Source organism: Podarcis muralis, chromosome 5, assembly GCF_964188315.1.
Source record: "Podarcis muralis chromosome 5, rPodMur119.hap1.1, whole genome shotgun sequence".
Classification (NCBI taxonomy): domain Eukaryota; kingdom Metazoa; phylum Chordata; class Lepidosauria; order Squamata; family Lacertidae; genus Podarcis; species Podarcis muralis.
Window position 1 is genome coordinate 55978875 of NC_135659.1, and position 19328 is coordinate 55998202.

The 19328-nt window shown below is 40.1% G+C and overlaps 1 protein-coding gene across 1 annotated transcript; it reads left to right on the forward strand.

The window, feature by feature from the left end:
* Window positions 1-106: 106 nt before the first annotated feature.
* STK38 (serine/threonine kinase 38) lies at window positions 107-19227 on the forward strand. Its single transcript, XM_028734002.2, has 14 exons — window positions 107-252; window positions 2395-2530; window positions 4614-4665; window positions 5057-5179; window positions 6003-6086; window positions 8052-8175; window positions 9383-9537; window positions 10396-10498; window positions 11116-11177; window positions 12226-12343; window positions 13063-13186; window positions 14334-14429; window positions 14610-14704; window positions 15479-19227. Exons 2-14 carry the CDS (start codon window positions 2400-2402, stop codon window positions 15607-15609), a joined length of 1398 nt encoding a protein of 465 aa, XP_028589835.1. The 5' UTR covers window positions 107-252; window positions 2395-2399; the 3' UTR covers window positions 15610-19227.
* Window positions 19228-19328: the final 101 nt, after the last annotated feature.

Sequence of the window (19328 nt, forward strand, 5' to 3'; positions counted from 1 at the left end):
AAGAGGGCGGCGCCGCGGCTGGGAGAGAGAGAAAGAGCTCTTCTGCGCATGCGGGCTGTGCCAGAGTTTCCAGTCGGCGCTTGTCCGGTCGCGGGCTCCAGCTTTCCTTTGGGGTGGGGGCGGCTGAGCGGGGAGCAAGGGGCGGGGCTCGGCCTCTGGGAACTGCTGCTCCCCGTCTCTCTCCGGTGTTGGTCGGCTGGGAAGGCGTTGGACGGCGGGGGCTCCTCGGCGCTGCTCCCAGAAGGGGGTCTGGTAAGCGTCTTTTCCTCCGGTGTTTGCTCTTAACCCCCCCCAAAAAAAGTTATTCCTCCCCCCTCAGGCTGAGCTGCCTCCCGGGGCGCCATCCTGTCCCGCCCCCTCTTGCCAGGTAGGTACTTTTGTAGCATCCACAGAGGGGAGGGGAGACGCCTCAAGTTGTCCCGTCCTCCTCTTGAGTCTCCTGCCTCCCCCCTCTTAACCCCCCCCCCATTTTATTCTTCTTGACCACATAGATTCTTGCTAGGTTTTTAGCGTGACGCCTGGCTCTGCCTTTCCTTCCTCTGTTTACACCTGCTCGCCTCTTCCCCCTCGCAAACTTCTTCTGTGGAAAATGGACCTCGTGCTCATTTTCCCTTCTTCATCTTCTCCTTGTCGTTTCTGCTGGCGAGTGAGGCTGACTTGAGGAGAGGGAATTGCTCCCGAGTAAATGTGCCTAGGAGTGGAGCAGCTCCTTTATAGTTGTCTCCTGGGATTCTAAGACATTGTATAAGCCCTACATGTAAAAAGCACAATTCTTGCCCCTTCCCGCCCCCAAAGCTCTGGGAACTGTAGTTTGTTAAGGGTGCTGGGAATTTGCAGCTTTGGGAGGGGTAAGTTGCAGTTGCCAGGATTCTTTGGGGGGGGGGGAATGTGCTTTGAATGCTTTGCTTTGAATTCTAGTAGGCCCCACCTGTGCTGTATAAAGCTGTACCATGCCACTTTAAAACATCTGTGGTTTCCCCCCAAAAGCATCCTGGCAATTGTGGTTTGTTAAGCATGGTCAGAGTTGTTAGGGTACCCCTATTCCCTGCACAGAGCTACAATTCCCAGAGATCCTGAGAACTGTAGCTCCTTGAGAGAAACAGGGGTCTTCCTAACAACCCTTAATACCTATAACAAACTTTGTGGGACGCCATGGCTGTATCATGTGGCATGATCCTGTAACTGGCATGATAGGCTAGGTACACTGCAGATGAGCCATAGTGACACTCTGGTTCTTGGGGATGATGATAATTTTTCTAATGGGAAATTTCAACTGGCAAAAAGGAGCTGCAGTTGCCTAGTATCACAAAGAGATAATTTATATTTTGTACAGCTTTTCTTGGAAGGGAGTGCACCATAAAACGATTGCATTCAAAGAGCCATGCGAGCAAAATACTCTAATTAGTTCAAAGAATTATTTTATATAACCTTTGTTTGGTTAGAAGTTCTGATGAAATTGGGAAGATTTTAAAAGCAGTTACAATTGTTAACTAAAGCAAACGTGTAAGAGCTAATTGGTTCTAGGTCGGCTAGTTACACTGTGAAGAAAATAGGAACAGAAACTTTTGTCTCTGCTGTCACACAAAGGAAAAATACTGCTTGGGCTATAGTCAATGAACACTTGCTTGGAGGTAAGCTCCATTGAAGTCACTGGGACTTATCTCCAAGTAAATTTGAACTGAAAATTACTGATTAGAATCTTAGTTGGAAGGATTAAAAACCATCTAGTCCACTTCTACTTAGGTATATTATCTGCTACTCTAGTTATCTGCGATAACTAGGTGGCCATCCATCTTGTGCTTAGAAACCTCCAACAGTTCTTTACCTTGTGTGGTAGCCTGTTCCACTGTCTAGCAGTTCATATGGTCAGGACATTCTTTCTTTCCAAAGTGTAATCAATATTCCCTTTCCCTAGGCTCTAGAGCAACAGAAACAAATTTGCTCAGTCTTTGTTGACAGCCCTGCAGATATTGTCTGTTACTCAATAGAAGCAAGTTCCAAGGAAATAAATGTGGCTTGTGCTGTGTTTGTAAATACTTTTACATGGAAATACGTACTATGATTGGTTTAAAACATGTTGGTAGAATTTTAATTGACTGGAGATGAAAGTAATAAGAGACTTATCATTTGTAATGTAACCTGAAAATGTCACTCAGAGACTTAGTAGTTATCGCATTTCTTTCCTCCTTGTTCATAACTTATGTAGAAAAACAGGAAGTTTTGCAACATTGTGGCCTTTTACACTTGTCGCTTCCAGTTTGGGCATATTGCGTTTTGCAAAGCTTTTGTTTATTTTTAAACTGGCTGCTTTATTTAAATTTAAGCCATCATGTAGTGTAGATTTTTTGCTTCAAGGTTTAGGATCACAGATATTTTCTAATTTCTCTCTTCCAGGAACCATGGCGATGACTGGCCCAGCACCTTGTTCATCTATGAGCAACCACACCAAGGAGCGAGTTACAATGACAAAGGTGACATTAGAAAACTTCTACAGTAATCTGATTGCGCAGCATGAGGAACGAGAAATGAGGTAAATATCCCAGCTTCGTGAAAATGGAAGTAATGTTATTTTCCTTATATCAAGATTTAAGAAACAATGGATGCCACAAATACGCTGATCATCTTATCCTGCTAAAAGTTTTTATAGCACTTTTAAGTCCTCAAAAAGCCTTTAAATATTTTAGTATGATGATTTTTTCAGTGCCCATGCTATCCTCTTGTTGTGCATTTCAAGAAAGGCATATGTTGCAGATGCTTGATGAAAACTAGTAGCAGCATTTTCCTGGAATGAAAGTTGTTTTTCTCTCTCTAGTGTTATGTTTTATTTTTATTTCAGTGTGTCCAGTATAAACAGTTTTTATTGCGAAATGCACTTGGCTCTACTGTGTACTATAATCAAAAGCAGCCTCTCTAAACACATTTTACTCCTTCCTGGATTTCATTCCCTTCTAAGTATTGTATTTTATATTTATCTGTAAAATATATTAACTACTTCCTGCTACAAGTAGTGGTCAAATGTGCTCCATAAAAAAAAAATTAATGCATAAAACCATTGTTCCAGTTTAGCTTTCCCTTATTTGAAATATTTAACAAACACCCCTCTCTTCATTCTGTTGAATGCCAATTGGAACATAGGTCCTTGAAGGTGAAGCCACTGCTGAAAAACACCTCTCTGGTAGTTACACATTTCCCTTCCCTTGGTGGGGAAACTCCACCAACGTCTCTATAGATGTTGTAGTTGAAAGCTTATTAGGCTTATCAATGAGAAGATCAGTTATAGAAATAGCTTGTCACTGCTGCCAGTCTTTTACTATTACATCCAGTCTTGTGAAATCTTTGTTAGGACATGCTGTCAGTTCACATGGAATAACATTCCTGCATTGCAGTGGGTTGTACTAGATGACCCTTGGGGTCCCTTCCAACTCTACAATTCTATGGTTCAAACCGTGAGGTACATTTGATTGTGTGTGCTTGACTGGTACCCTAGAACAGTGGTTGCTTTCCCCCACCCCGGATGATATTGGGGGACCACTTCAGGTTAGCTGATGATCTTGAGGGGGGGGGGCGCTTCATATTTCCCCCCTGTGTGTTGTATAATTTGTAATGTATTGTGCTAGATGCTGTATTATTATTTTTTGTTTTTTATTTCTTATATTGTATTTTTTTGTATTACAATTTGCATTTTATGGAATTCAAATTATAATGCAGTAAAATATAATAAAAGAAGCAGCAATACAACACAGTTTAAAATCAACATAATAATTTAATGTGGACATTCTGAAGACCACCTGAATGAAGCTCACAGGAACCCTTGCCTCAGAATTCTATCGTAAGGAGTTTCAGTTCTTTTGAAATACATTGCCTTTGAGCAATTTTCTTGAAAGGCCTTGCTAAAATCCATCAGATCTACTCCCTTCTATATCCTCCCTAAATTTATCCAGCTTTTTGTTTGCATATACAGAATAACTAAAGGTTTATTAAGCTGACAGATTGGTTAGAATTGAAGAGACTGATCATTTTCATAGAAATGGAAGTAGTTTATAGTCTAAGAAGCTCTCTATAGTGTTTCAAAGGTCATTTTGAAATGAAGTCCTTTCCACTTTTTACATTCTACTGTTCCACCCAGTGACAAATGCAGTTGTGTTGTGCATTATGGATTGGGTATTAGATTGGCAGCGATGATGTGGCCTCTGTTTTTGCCAGCTATCTCCTGTGAGCCCTTTCCCACCACAGACACACCTTGACCTGGCAGTAAGATATTTGATGGTTGATCTAAATCAGGTCTTGATACCTTCCAGAAGTCGCTCATCCTGCAATCAGTTTGTTTGTACGTCCTTTTTATTATAAATGATTAAACTCTTCTCTTGTTTCGTGCCCCTTTTCTTTACAAAAGACTTAATTTGTATGATGCAAATGCATGATAAGAGCAAATTTCCTGTTCGTTTTGCAGAAGTTCAAGCAGAAGCAGGGTGTTTATCTTGATTGCTGTGTGCATTGAGAAATGAAGCCTTGGAATTCAGTGTTCCAATTCCTGGCAGCTCTATTCTGTCCTGAAGTTGTATGCATGAACTTGTGGAGACCTTGTTCAAAAACTTTATTCTTTTTTTTTCCAGACAGAAGAAGTTAGAAAAAGTTATGGAAGAAGAAGGCTTAAAAGATGAAGAGGTATTGCATATGCTGAAACATGCTTTCTTGGTCTTGTTTCTCATCACCCCTGTATTATTATTATTATTATTATTATTATTATTATTATTATTATTATCATCATCATCATCATCAATAATTTAAAGTTATTACCTGCCCTTCACCCTAAGGTCACAGGATGGATCACAACAATTTAAAATACAACATTAAAAATAGTTTTAAAACATACAATTATGGAATGCAGCCACAAAAAGAAGGGAGGGTCCTAAGAATACACCTGAGGTGTCAAAGACCAGAGTAAAGATAACAAGCTTTTGCTGTGAATGATTCTGGCCTAGCTGTTGATTAAAAAAAAATAAAATAGAAAATGACATTAACCTTTCCCCCCCTCCTTTTTTTGAACAACAACTAGAAAAGAATGAGGAGATCAGCACATGCCCGAAAGGAAACAGAGTTTCTGCGCCTAAAAAGAACAAGGCTTGGGTTGGAAGACTTTGAATCTTTAAAAGTAATAGGCCGAGGAGCATTTGGAGAGGTAAGAGTTCAAAATGAAAAAGACTTCTAAAAAGTATAGACAGCCAACTTCTGACCCTCCAACACCATCAAAAGCCTCTTATCACCTTGTTATTAAATGCAAATACATAGAGTTTGCTTTCAGGGCAAGTATCCCATCAATAAAGGTAGTTTCTACACTTCTGAAAAATATATTAGTAATTTTGAAAATCCTCTTAAAGTAATGGACAATTGGTTGATTTGTTAACACAGTTGGTCAAATGTAGTTTTATGCTGAGCTCCCTAACAGTTATCTGGTAACACCTGTTTCCTACATGTAGTTATTTACAGAATTCAGGTAATGCTCTAAGCAGCAGCAGTATCTTACTGGCTTTTCTGAAAATTGTCTAATGGCTAACGGTATAATGTTGTTTTCCAAACTTAACTATCTTAATATACTGTGTCTACACCTTTTCTAAGTTGCTCTGTTCCATTGTAGTGCTATAGTAATAATATTCTGCTTTATTTATACCCATTATCCAAATATTTTAGGTGTACCTTAGGCCTGTCTCAGTTATATGTGTTCACCATATCTCTTATTGTAATTTTTTATGAAGGGTAGCATTGTCATGAATGTTAGCCAGGAAGGAAAAATAATAATTGACTCAATGCCAGATAGTGTTATGCTCCATAGCAGCTGAAAACTAGATATACTACACTAGTAGGTACAGCAGGCTCTATATATTGTTCAATCATCTCCAAAACAGATCACTTTCCTCCCCTAATTCTCCTTTCTGTAACTGTTTGTCTTAAACAAAATGGCTAAAGGGGTTTTAATATGTGCATTGTTTTTGCACAACTTCTAGGTTCGGCTTGTTCAGAAGAAAGATACAGGGCATGTGTATGCAATGAAAATACTACGGAAAGCAGATATGCTTGAAAAAGAGCAGGTAAATACTGATTCCTAATGAGAGTATGCAGATGTCAAAAGTAAGAATGTGCAAGCAATGTGGAGTTCTTCTTTTCTGCTAGAATCATTACACTCATGATGAGATATCTTAAATTATCATTTTGTGGGGAACTTTGGAATGCATGGAAGGCAGAAGAGAACCTTCTAGGAAAAAGAAACTCTGTAATCACCAAATGGAATGTGGTAACTTTTATTAGGTTTTTCCAGCTTGTTGATGAGATGTTTTTGAACCTGCATCTCCAACTCACCATCTTTATCTAAATTTAATTGAACATTTAGTATTTATTATGCAAAAACTGCAGTTGTATGCATAGTTATTAAAGAGTAAGTCTTAATGGGACTTGTTCATAGAAAGCCTTCATGGGATCATGCTGTAAGTCTTGTCTTAAGAGTTTTGAGCATCAAAAGTTGAATACATGTGTGCTGATCAATTTTCATGCGTGTTCAGGTATGAATATGATGCTATAGAAGAAAAAATGAAATTCAGAATTCTTCCCTTAACCATTTAAGCCTTTGACTTAAATTCCACTTGCATGTGTCTTGGTGACTAAGTGCACTTTTGTCTGTATTCCATGCCTGATTTAATTTTGATGCAGGCAACATGGAGCTTGTCAGAAGGCACTTACCTATTTAGAGGCTTCAGCTGCAAATTAAGAAACCCTTTGCTCGCACTGGTGGATACAGTGTTTTCACACTAGCAATATTTAATTATTTTAGGATTTATAATCATTTTCTCCTTCTAAAATGGAGATATGAGGACAATTTATAAAATATAAAAACCAATGACTCATTTCAAAAGGCATTGCTAAGTCAATCCATGGCTAAGCATGAACAAGAAAGTAGGTGGGAACTTGGATGAAAAATCGTAGCCGCTCTGCTCTTCCCTTGTCCTGCTGCTGCCACACTACCAAGAGCCAATTCATAATTTGAATTAGCCTTGCTCAGGGTTTCTCTCTCTCCACAAACCACGAGTGGTAAGCCAAGAACAAACATGGGCTGCAGCTCATTTGTCTGGAAACTGTGGGCCTGGGTTTGGACATAGCCCTAAGCCAAACTATGGCTTAGCTCTGAATAGCACAGCAGCAGGACCAGGAGAGGAGCAAAGGGGTCATGATCTTTCCTCTAAATACTCACACACTCCCTCATTCACACTTAGCCATAATTTTACATACTGTAACTTACAAACCAGGCCAATGCCAGTATCAGTAAAATAGCAGCAACAAACGCCAAAAAACACATAAGCTTAAAAACAAGGGCTTGCTAGAAAGGTTTTCAAACAACAGGAAACCAGCAGAACAGGATATAAACCTAATCTTTCTGGGCAGGGAGTTAATATACCGGGTGCCATGACACAAAAAGCAGTTTTGTATAGTGGGTGGTAACACACTTCTTAAGGCAACAGAATGCATAAAAGGGCTTTGCTAGATATCGGAGGGCAGAGAGACTCAATGGGAAGAAAAAGTGCTTTTAGACAACTTGTCCTAAGCTATTGTGGGCTTTAACCTAGAATTACACTCAGAAACAGACCAGCCACCAGTGCAGCTGATAATAGCAAAGGGGTAACATGCTTCTTAAATGTAGTGATGGTCAAATCTTTAGCAGCAGCATCCTGCGTTAACTGAAAGTTCTGAACATTTTTCAAGGGCAGCCCCAACTGAGCCCTCTTAACTAAGTGGCTGCTGCTGGTAAGGGGAGGGATTTGCTCATTTTAAAATTTTATTTCCTGTTCACAGTTTGGGTGGGTTTACAGCCCATTGCCTGTACCTTGACTCACTTGACTGGGCAGCACCTGTGCTTCTGGCATGCACCATTCTGCAATTTGAAATGTAACTAATATTAAAAATAAGTTGCCGTTTGGGGACCTATTGGGTTATGAACAACATTTGCAAATATTGTGTAAATATTTCTTTAATTACAACTTTTGTTTTAATGTATTCATCTCCAGGTTGGCCACATTCGAGCAGAACGTGACATTCTAGTGGAGGCAGACAGTTTGTGGGTTGTAAAAATGTTCTATAGTTTCCAGGATAAGCTGAACCTCTACTTAATTATGGAGTTTCTGCCTGGAGGTAATTATTTTGAACTTCTGTGTCATCTAATATTGCTTGATATTATTGTGAATGCTGACTACATGGCAAGTTATATGCCCCATTTTGAAATGCACTAGTCACTGATTTCAAGGGACGCGGGTGGCGCTGTGGGTAAAAGCCTCAGCGCCTAGGGCTTGCCGATCGAAAGGTCGGCGGTTCGAATCCCCGCGGCGGGGTGCGCTCCCGTTGTTCGGTCCCAGCGCCTGCCAACCTAGCAGTTCGAAAGCACTCCCGGGTGCAAGTAGATAAATAGGGACCGCTTACTAGCGGGAAGGTAAACGGCGTTTCCGTGTGCGGCTCTGGCTTGCCAGAGCAGCGATGTCACGCTGGCCACGTGACCCGGAAGTGTCTCCGGACAGCGCTGGCCCCCGGCCTCTTGAGTGAGATGGGCGCACAACCCTAGAGTCTGTCAAGACTGGCCCGTATGGGCAGGGGTACCTTTACCTTTTAGTCACTGATTAGCATGTATTGAACAAGTCACAATCTAAAGTGATGTACCCATAGACTATAGTCAAACTATAGGAAAGGCAGTTTTGAGCATATGAAATCCACTGATAGTGAAGGAGTCCTACTCCAGGTTGACTTTTGCTCTTTATTGTTTATTGGTCAGGGTGTTCATGTGAGTTTTTGAGGGAGAATATTACTGTTTTGACCAAATGACCTATCCACTTTACTGCTCAATAACTTTTCAGAGCTATATCCAGACTTTCATTTTTACTTGTTATTGACAGAAATAAGTTGAGGTTGGTTCATGTAGGAATTTGATAAAATTGTATTTATTTATGCTGAAATTAGAAACATGAACTTGTTAGAAGGAAACTTGGTGAAATTGAGGGCATATTCAAAAGGCCATTCTGCTATTTTAGGCTGCTATATTTATGATGGAATGGGCATCTACTTTTGGCCATTTCAGAATCCTTTACCAGCAGTTGCAAGGAGTAACGCATGCAGATTTTCCAGGACATAATGTAATTCTGTCTATGATGCTATTTTCTTGCCTGTGTAGGAAAGAAAATAGACTAAGTAGCTATTTAAGAAGTAAATGAAATAGCTCTGAGGAAAAAGAGACTTGGAACAGAAGATGGTGTATCTTGGAATTTAGGCCAAGCTAAAAGAACAACCAGATATGGCATTACAAAGAAACTGAATACAACTTATCTTCACTTCCTGTTCTCTGTACATACAGGTGATATGATGACATTATTGATGAAAAAAGATACCCTAACAGAAGAAGAAACTCAGTTTTATATAGCAGAGACTGTGCTGGCTATAGATTCAATTCATCAGCTGGGTTTTATTCATCGTGATATCAAGCCAGATAATCTCCTGTTAGACAGTAAGGTACGAGTATTATTTACTGTAAGCTGTTTCAGGGACTGTTAAAAATATTTATTATTAATTTATGAATCCTCTTTTTCAGACATCACAAGGCGATTTCCAATCATACAATTAAAAATGGGGTTGAACTAGATGATCCTTTGGTTCTCTTCCAACTCTGCAGTTTTATGATTCTGTAATAAAGATAGGTTTGAAAACAATATAAACACACAAGGCACAGATCTAATATTATTTTATTACTACTGTGTTAATTTACTTTGGAAACCCCAGGGATGGAAATGGGAGACTAGTGCTAAATATCTTAGATGCATAAAAATGACCACCTGCTCAGAGACCTTGTTGCCACAGTAATGTGTGGTATGTCATGCATGAGCCAGAAGAAGGTACCTCCATCAAATCCAAAACCCAGGAGGCCTCAATAGCATGTGTTTCCCATACCACCACCCAGACTAGAGAGAGAAATTATGGAGTTCTAGTTAGGATTCCTGGCATTCATGCTTTGGGTGCTGAAGAAGGTTTATTTTGGTTGTGAGTTTTTGTTGTTGTTCTCCTGCTTCCTGTACATGTTCTCAAAATTTCTTAAGTGAATCGTTCCATTCATGCACAGTATGGATCACCAAACTCTCTCAGCCACAATTACCAAAGGTTCCGAATGAGTTGGTCAGATAGTCATTTTATCTTGCTAGAAACCTAAGATCAAGGCCAGTTCAGGCTTTTAAGACCATGGTCAAACATTCAGTACCTGAACTCCTTAGAGGTTTTGATACAATCAAATGTTATATAAAATTTGTTAAATAAAGAAAATTTTAAAATGAGGTTGCCTTGTATCTCTTTATTTTGTGCTTGTTTCTTAACATGTAGGGCCATGTGAAACTATCCGACTTTGGTCTCTGCACTGGACTTAAGAAAGCACACAGAACAGAGTTCTATAGAAATTTGAGCCACAATCTTCCTAGTGACTTCAGTAAGTTGTGTTGTATCTAAAACTTCTTTTGAGCTTGTTGCTTGGCAGAAATATTGATAGGCTTGCAGTCTTAAAGACAGGAATCAAAATGATAAATGGGACGAGGAGGGAGGGGAGAAGAAAACAAGCAACCTTGATAATCAGTTCTTAAAATTACACAGAGTTCTTATAATGACCAGCTTGAATATAAACAGTTGAGGGGGAGCCAAATGGCACTGGCAATCTCAACGGACTTGATGAAGTGACTCTGTAGGCTCATATCTCCCTCTGCTGCAGCTTGATGGAATGACTGCTGCTAAATGATATCTGAGGGAGGCCTCAAAATACCGCTTTTGCAAAAATGCAAAGCAAGATAGATACCTACTGAAGATTTTAAGTGTAGCCACCAAAGAATAAATTGTAACTAGAAGGAATTCTAGCTCTCTTTCACATACTCACCCTCTCATGTACACATGCACATTTCTGGGTTGTATGGGGGTGGGGAGAGGGAGCATACTGGGATTCAGGGGAATATGTTAAAAGTAGGGAACTATTGTACAAAAATGTAAACATCATCAACACTTCATTAAACCATTAAACGCAAAGGTAATAATACACTACCTGTCTTCTATCTTTAGCTTTTCAGAATATGAACTCCAAAAGGAAAGCAGAAACTTGGAAAAGAAACAGGCGGCAGCTGGTAGGTATTGCTCTGTCTAGAGATTCTTCCCTCTGTGTAGAGATCATGTCATATTTTGTGTTTAAGACCTTGAAGATCCAGCTGAGAAATCAGTATGTAATGCATACTTGTTTCGTCTCTGCCACTTGTTCTCATCTAGGGAAATAGAACCATAGAGTTGGAAGGGATCTCAAATGTAATTGAAGGCTTAGATCAGGGGTAGGGAAACTTTTTGGCTCCACAAGCCTGATCTTTATCAGGATTTATTTTGCAGGCCAAATTTGGCAGGTGGGATCGCTCAACTGTCAGTCACATGTCGTCACTATGGCACACGGTTGATAGGCAAGTTGTGTCTCCCTCCTGTAAAATTACTTGTGCAGGGTTCCCAAGTGATGTTGGATGGTTTTTTACGGGAGGCTTAAAAGCCACACGACTGTTTTATACTCCAGGTGTCAGGGGTTAAAAGGGGGAGTATGGGGAGGCTTGCAAAGAGTAGCACTGCTTCCTCCAACTTGAGCAAGGAGCAAGGTGCACTTGGTTGGGAGCACTTCTTGCATCATAAAAAGAACAATTGAGAGCTCACTTTAAGCTCCTTTGAAGGCCCACCCTTACTCGCCTCACAGCTGACATTTTATATAATTTTGACTTTCCCAAAACAGCCTGGCAGGCCAAATGGGGAGACCTGGGTGGGGGGAGGGACACGTTTGGCCTGCAGGCTAGAGCATAGCTGTCAACTTTTCCCTTTTCTTGCGAGGAATCCTATTCGGAATAAGGGACTTTCCCTTTAAAAAGGGAAACATTGACAGCTATGGGCTAGAGGTTCCCCATTCTTGCTTTAGATTGCTCAAATAATAATTTCATGGCAGCAAAAGAGGCATAGTAGGACTTTGTTTATGGCCAGAGTATCGCATTGCCCTCCAGCATCCTGAAGTTGAGACACAAACAAATTTGTTTGTAGACTTGTTAATTGACTGCAGAAGTCATTGTTCCACATATTTTTTCTCGATATTCCCTATGATCATTGATAAGATACAACAGAAAATGCGTAACAGATGATGTTTGATTACAGGCCTTCTCTACAGTGGGAACTCCAGATTACATTGCTCCAGAGGTCTTTATGCAGACAGGCTACAATAAGCTTTGTGACTGGTGGTCACTTGGGGTCATCATGTATGAGATGCTAATTGGTAAGAAACAACCATTCATGTATCTAAGAATAAAAAAATCTGATATTGTGGATCATTGCCCCTCACCTAGCTTCTAAATAGTATGTTATATATAATACTGCTTTTCTTCTGCTTGGCTACTTTTAGCTGGATTTTTATATGCAATTGTGGTTCTTGACCTTAAAACACCGTATTTTTCGCCCTATAGGACGCATTTTTCCCCCTCCAAAAATGAAGGGGAAATGTGTGTGCGTCCTATGGGGCGAATGCAGGCTTTCGCTGAAACCTGGAGAGCGAGGGGGGTCGGTGCGCTCTCCAGGCTTCAGGAAGCTATCCACTAGCCATGGGAGACGCAGCTCTCCCACGGCTAGCGGAGAGCTTGCCGGCACCCAGAAGCTTGGGGCGCGCTGAGCTCAGCACGCCCCAAGCTTCGGGCTTCGCACAGCGCTCCGCTAGCCATGGGAGAGCTGCGCGACTTCGCGCAGCCCTCCCACGGCTTGCGGATAGCAGCCTGTTCTGGGGGCTGGGGTCAGGGGAAGCTTGGGCTTCCCCCGCCCCAGCCCCACACCTGGGGGGGGGGAATAATTTTTTTTCTTTATTCCCTCCCAAAAAAACTAGGTGCGTCCTATGGGCCGGTACGTCCTATGGGGCGAAAAATACGGTAAAACTAAGAAGGTAGAAGATGATAGCTGCACTTGGACTTCATTAATCACTAATCAGAACTTTCATAACTTTCTTAGGTTACCCTCCTTTCTGTTCAGAGACTCCTCAAGAAACTTACAAAAAGGTGATGAATTGGAAAGAGACCCTAATATTCCCTCCAGAAGTTCCAATCTCAGAGAGAGCCAAGGATCTTATTCTAAGGTACCAGATCATTATCTGCTGTCATCAGATACAAGATTTCTCAACATTCAGTCTGCAACTTTGGGCTACCGCTTAGTGATCTTACAAAAATAAGAGTTAGGCTTCAATATTTTAAAAATTGTGTAGGTAGTTTTTGAAGTTGCTTAGGCAAAGCATCCCTGTTCTCTCCTTATTTCATATTGCTTCTTACTTTATTCCTTTTTGTAAGCACTTGCAACAGTTGTCTGCCCCAGAGAGCACATAACTTGGGCAAATGCTTTAGCCTAGGTACCCACAAGGAACCCCTCATCATCCACAGCACCATTGCTACTTCATGGTGGGTTTTCAGGAATGTGGGAACCTCTCCTGTGCTGCCTCCAGCTTCCTTGGCCAGCTGCATAAAGCAAGAAATTTATTCCCTTATGTATTGTGTATGTTGCATTCTCCCTTATGTTGAACCTCCAGCAAAAGTCAGGATAGAGCGAGAGAGACTTGTGCGGCTTCTAAACTTCCTTGAATCCCAGTTTTAGAGGCAACTTTCCCCTAGCTCCTAATGTTCTGTGCACTGGAAAATATTCAGTGAGTGTCTGAACTCTTGAGTTGCACAGAAATTCAAAAGAGTATTCTGCTTGATATGCCTGGAAGCAGTAGCACGTTAAACAGAACAGGGGGAAAAAGAAGAAACAAAGCATTGAAATTCTTGCAGTTTATTACATTGCCAGATAATGAAACATTGGGGAAACATATATCATAACAAGTGGTATTAAGCAGTCCCTATCTCACTGGAAGAGACACAGAATTGTAGTGGTTTGATTAATATGGCATAAAAATGTTCTGGACCCTCACAACTTCTCAGTAATGCACAAAGGGCTTAGGAAGGGGAACATGATGCCTTATGATCAGATGCCTGGAGGAAAATCAGAGTAATGCAGCTATTGGATGGGGAAATAATGTGAAATGGCTTTAAAAACAACGCTCATTAACCCCACATAGATACTAAGGTTTTTTTCTTCCAGCATATAGAGACCTGTTCTAGAGGCTTCCATTGAAAAAAAAATTGCATTTACTTTGAATTCTATTTGTTTTACTTTCAGTTGTTCCCTTTCCCACTTAGTAGTTCGTTTCCCCACTTTTTGAATATTCTATGCTGCCTTTTTTGTCTGTGCAGATTTTGCTGTGAATGGGAGCACCGAATTGGTGCCCCAGGTGTTGAAGAAATCAAAACAAACCCCTTTTTTGAAGCCGTTGACTGGGAGCATATCAGGTACAATGTTTTATTTCTTCTAGGACACTGTTCTTTAAGTTTTTCTAATTCAGTTGCTTAGTGTGCAGTAATTCCCTATGAGCAAGGCAAAGTTTGAACTTTAGAAGCACCACTGACATAGATTTTGATTTTTGGTACTTACTTGCATTATAAACTCTAATTGAGAACAATTCTTAATAGGGAGAGACCAGCGGCAATATCCATAGAAATCAAAAGTATTGACGATACTTCAAACTTCGATGAATTTCCAGAATCTGATATCCTTAAACCAGCAGGTAGATATTTCCACTTTGGATTTTATTTTATTTTTATGTAGAGTTTTAGCTTTAATCTCTCTCCCAGAAGTAGGTATTTCATATAAAATAGTTCATAGTCTACTACAGGCTCAGTTTTGCAAATCCTCATGCTCTCACTTCCATTATGTTTGAGCTTGACCTGCTGAAAGGGTTTTGTCTAATGTAAGAAGCACGGTCCAAAATCCAATATAGCCAGGTAAGACATCACAGTTAACTGCATGTACTCTGGTTAACTCTGTGTTACATTGTGGCCAAAAATGTCTAGTGACCTAATTTTGGGTTTTTTTCTGCTTCTGGTATTGTTAAATCATTTCCCCCCTCTTTATTGATACTTTTGGAGCATTCTCTGGTAATACAAATCTGGAAAAACTTACAAAAGTGACATGAAAGTGTCACAGGTTTGGTTTAACCCAGGGCAAAATATTTTAATGAATAAAATTGTCTTTGAGAGGAAGCTTCTCAAAGTAGGTTCTTTCCCTAACTTTCTCAGCCACTTTAGCATATGCTAGACATGATGTTCAGGGCTTTCAGTAGCATGGAGAATGATGGCTTGGCAGAACAGATTTGTAGAGGCTACTCTGAGGTGTCTTTACATTTGGCTGTCTGTAATTCTAACGGAAACATTTGCACTTTTGAAATAAACTGAAGGAGTCCAGGGTTTTCCTAAAATGTTCTTAATGCAAAGTTGTGTTCTGTTAAACTCCTTAGTTATTATTAATAACCTAGTACCTCTATATTCTTTTTAAAAATCAGTGACCACAAGCAACCATCCAGAGACAGACTACAAGAACAAAGACTGGGTCTTTATAAATTATACCTACAAGCGATTTGAAGGCCTGACAGCTCGAGGAGCAATACCTTCATACATGAAAGCAGGAAAGTAGTGACTCACAACAAAACTATTCCTGAACCTTCATTCTTTCCTGTCAGCACAAGTTTTTTCTCCTATGCTTCATAAACTTTATCTGAGGCCTGTGAACTCTTGAGAAGAGTGCAAAATAACATCATTATGCACAGTGTTTACATTTAAATGGATTTATGCATTGAAAACTTCCACAAATGGCACTTATGAGCCTGCCTTTGCAGATTTTATTGCAGAAATAGGTTATTCTGGCTTTAGTTAAAATTCCTAAGACTGTTACTTCAAGAAGGAGAGTGCAAGCTTTTATTTACATTGTAGAGTATAACATAATTGTGGTTTGGTTTTTTTTGTATCTTCTGTTTTACAAGTGCTGTGCAAAGGTACAGCACAATTCTAAGGGCTAAGGTATTGTACAGGAAACAGAGCAATAACTAGTATGAGGTAGACCAAATTCTCAGAAGCTTATCCTATAGGAGGGCAAAACCTGTATTGCCTTAATTGTCACTAGTGTGTTGTATACTTAGTTCAAAAGCCTTTTGGATAGCAATTTTTTCAACCCAACAATGGCCTCAAAAGCTGCTGCACTTTACTGTTGGTACTAAAATAGTAATCCTAAAGTATTGAGCTTTTCCCCCCTTCTAAACTTCAGATTTGGGGAACGTTACGCTTTTTTACAAGCATTGTCAAGAGAGCTAAAGATGATTCCTTGTGAGATTTATGTAACTGCATTCTACTTGGTAGTAAGAGAGAAATCACTGTTAATAGCATTATTAGGATACCATAGTTAATACTGTGAAAGGAGCCCTGCTTTTTCAGATTCTTTCCCTACTTCTCACCCTCAAGACTTTGATTAATGAAAGCTTAGGAAGTTGCTGCAAGCAGAGAATTGTAAAATAAGTGTTTAGCTAGTGGCATAATATACTTTGGAGCTTTATCTTTCTGAAGCTTGGACGCAGAGAGCCCTGAAGTGCCTTTTGGGATAACCTAGGAGTGCTCTACAGGAAGTAATGGGATCATAGTGACTGGTTGTTCAAAGGATCTGCATGGTGCAGTTCTACGTCTTGGGCTGTTGCCATTAGGTGGCACTGACCCTCTGAGTGTTCTTGAGATTCTTAAGGTGGACCCCTGCCCTCTCAGGCTCTGCATGATACATGAGACTGCCATCATTTGGTGTATCTCATGTAGTTCACTATATTGTTAACTATCTTTGAAATCATTTGTTCAAGACAATGTTAAGCTCCAGACTGAGGATGGGGGCAGGTAACAGTACAGGAGGAGACCTAGTGCATCTGGAGCCAAAATGAAGACGGGAAAGCCAGAGGAGGAGACCTAAATATGATAGCTTGGGATGGTCCTTATACATCAGGCTATGTTACCGGGCGATTTAGTAAAAACATTAAGCTTTCCTTTAGTAAGGTGCTCTGATGCCCAAATAGGCTGGAAGAAGTTGAAGTCCTTTGTTCTTGTACAAAGGTCAGGATTCAGTTGTAATTTAGGAGATAGTCGTCAAATATTATTGTTGTCTCTGCCTTTAGGAGATCTGATGAAGCCTGCAATATTTCAATAACAGGTGTCTTAGTCATTTTCACTGAATGTGCATAATTATGCAGTAGTTCACTTGTCCTCTGATGGTTCATCTGTCCTTATCAGATCGGAGTTTTAGCAAATTAATTGGAGGGATTAATGTGCTAAAACATTAAAAACTGTTTTAATAGTGGTTGTTCTCCAATCTGCACTGTTACACATACCCCTCACTGGTAGGCAGTCTTATGTACTGGTTTGGAACCCCCCCCCCCAAAAAAAATCATTATACCATGAGTGTTTCCTATCTTTCTTAGTACTCCTATAAATCCAGATAGATCCTGGTCCTTAATTAGTTTTCTAGATGTGGCAATGCACAGAAGCTTCAGTAAGAAGGTCACTAATAAAATATTTTGCATTAGGCTTTGTCCACAAAATGTATCCAGAGAAGAGGCTATAGGGAGGTAACTCTTATTCCTGCTTTAATATATCCTCTGTGCCTAGTTTGTAATTATTACTGTGCTCCAATGACGTGTCCTACACATGGTGGGGCTAGAGTTTTGCTTACTGGTTAGATAATGATGGGTTTAAAGTTAAATTTCTGGTGCTTGCTGAATGTTGAAAATATGTAGCATACATAACTGGTGCTTTAAAAGCCTTTTTAAAAAAAAAGCTGTAGAAGGTCTCAGGATAACCTGATTGCCTAGAGAGCTGCCCAGCCAATAACTTGCACAAAAGGGAAGAAAACAAGATTCTTGCATGCCTCTTTGATGTTTCCTTTTGCATTATGACCATTTAGCAAAACATCTCTGTGCCACAGTGTGACAGATGAGTGCAAGCATTGTGTGTACATGAGTAAATTGAATTGCAGTACAAGGTGTAATTTTCTGTCTTCTACTGTTGGGAATTTTTGAAAGATTTACTTTGTGTATTGTAGTGAGAATGAATATAGCATATTGTTATAACTGAGGTCGAATCCTTGTTCCTGTAGTCTCTGCAGCAGCCAAGAGCATAGTTGAGTTGCCAGAGGTCACCCAGTGTGCTTAATTAACACTGCCAGTGCAGTGAATGAAAGCTCCCCACAAATAAGGACATTATGCATCAACAAGCTTATGGAAATGAGAATTAAGCATTTGGGAACTTGGAACATCAGTCTGTGAACCATTTTCTTTTGGGGGGGTTAAAATCAATGCTGCCCTCTCATAGCAACATTATAACTTGGATTCCTATGGTATTGCTTTTTAAAAAAAACACACAACAACACTAAAACAGGAGTATTAACTGAGAAGATCATATATTGGCTGTTGCAAATAATGCTGGCTTCCTTTTAACAAATTTTTTAGAGAGCTTCCGCATGAACTCTGTCACTGCAGTAAATGTCCTCTTTAATCAGTTAAGTAGTCTGTTGGCACTAATTTAGAGAATTAAGGTTCTCATTTAACCAAGATCTGAAACCTGTGTTTAAATCCTGGTTAAACAGGAATCCCAATAAGCCTTAATGACCATTGTAAGTGTCAATGCTTAATGCCAATGCTTAACCACAATTAAGGGAGTGCACAATCCACAGGTGGCTGCCAATCTCATGTTCCTAGCTCTTGTCACCCTGCAGCAGCCCATAGTAAATTCTAGAGAAACTGTTGCCTTTCCGGGGTGGCACATTTCTTCTTCGAAAGCAGTTGTAGATCTAGAAGCCAAACAATTACACAGCTTACTCATAATGCAAGTTCGTATCATTTTTCTGTTTCCTGTTCTATTGAGGTATTTAGTAGCGCTGATGTCTCTCTGGCACAACAAAAAGCTGCAAAATGCTACATTTTTGGCGTGTCTGGGTACAGGAGAAAATTCCTGGCTGAGACTTAAGATGAGCAATGCTGCCAGTTGTGTGTGATTATTAGCAGAGTATTGCACTTAGGTACTGCTTAACCAATGTGCCTGGGTTCCGCCTTATGGCCGATTAAAATTGATTTTGTATCTGCATACAGCTGTAACTACTTGCAGTGTAAAATTTCATATGCTTTGTACATGATTCTGGGGTTTTGTGTGAAGACCAATTTTTATGGAAGTGTCTTTGCATTCTGAGCTGTTTAAAATACTTCCTCAATAAATGTAGTTTTGCTAATGTTTTGTGAGTTATTTGAATTGAAAAGCTTGTTGTTTGCAACAGATGACACTGAGGTAATCAAAGGGGGTGCCTGGATGTATTTGCTAAGTGTGTTGATT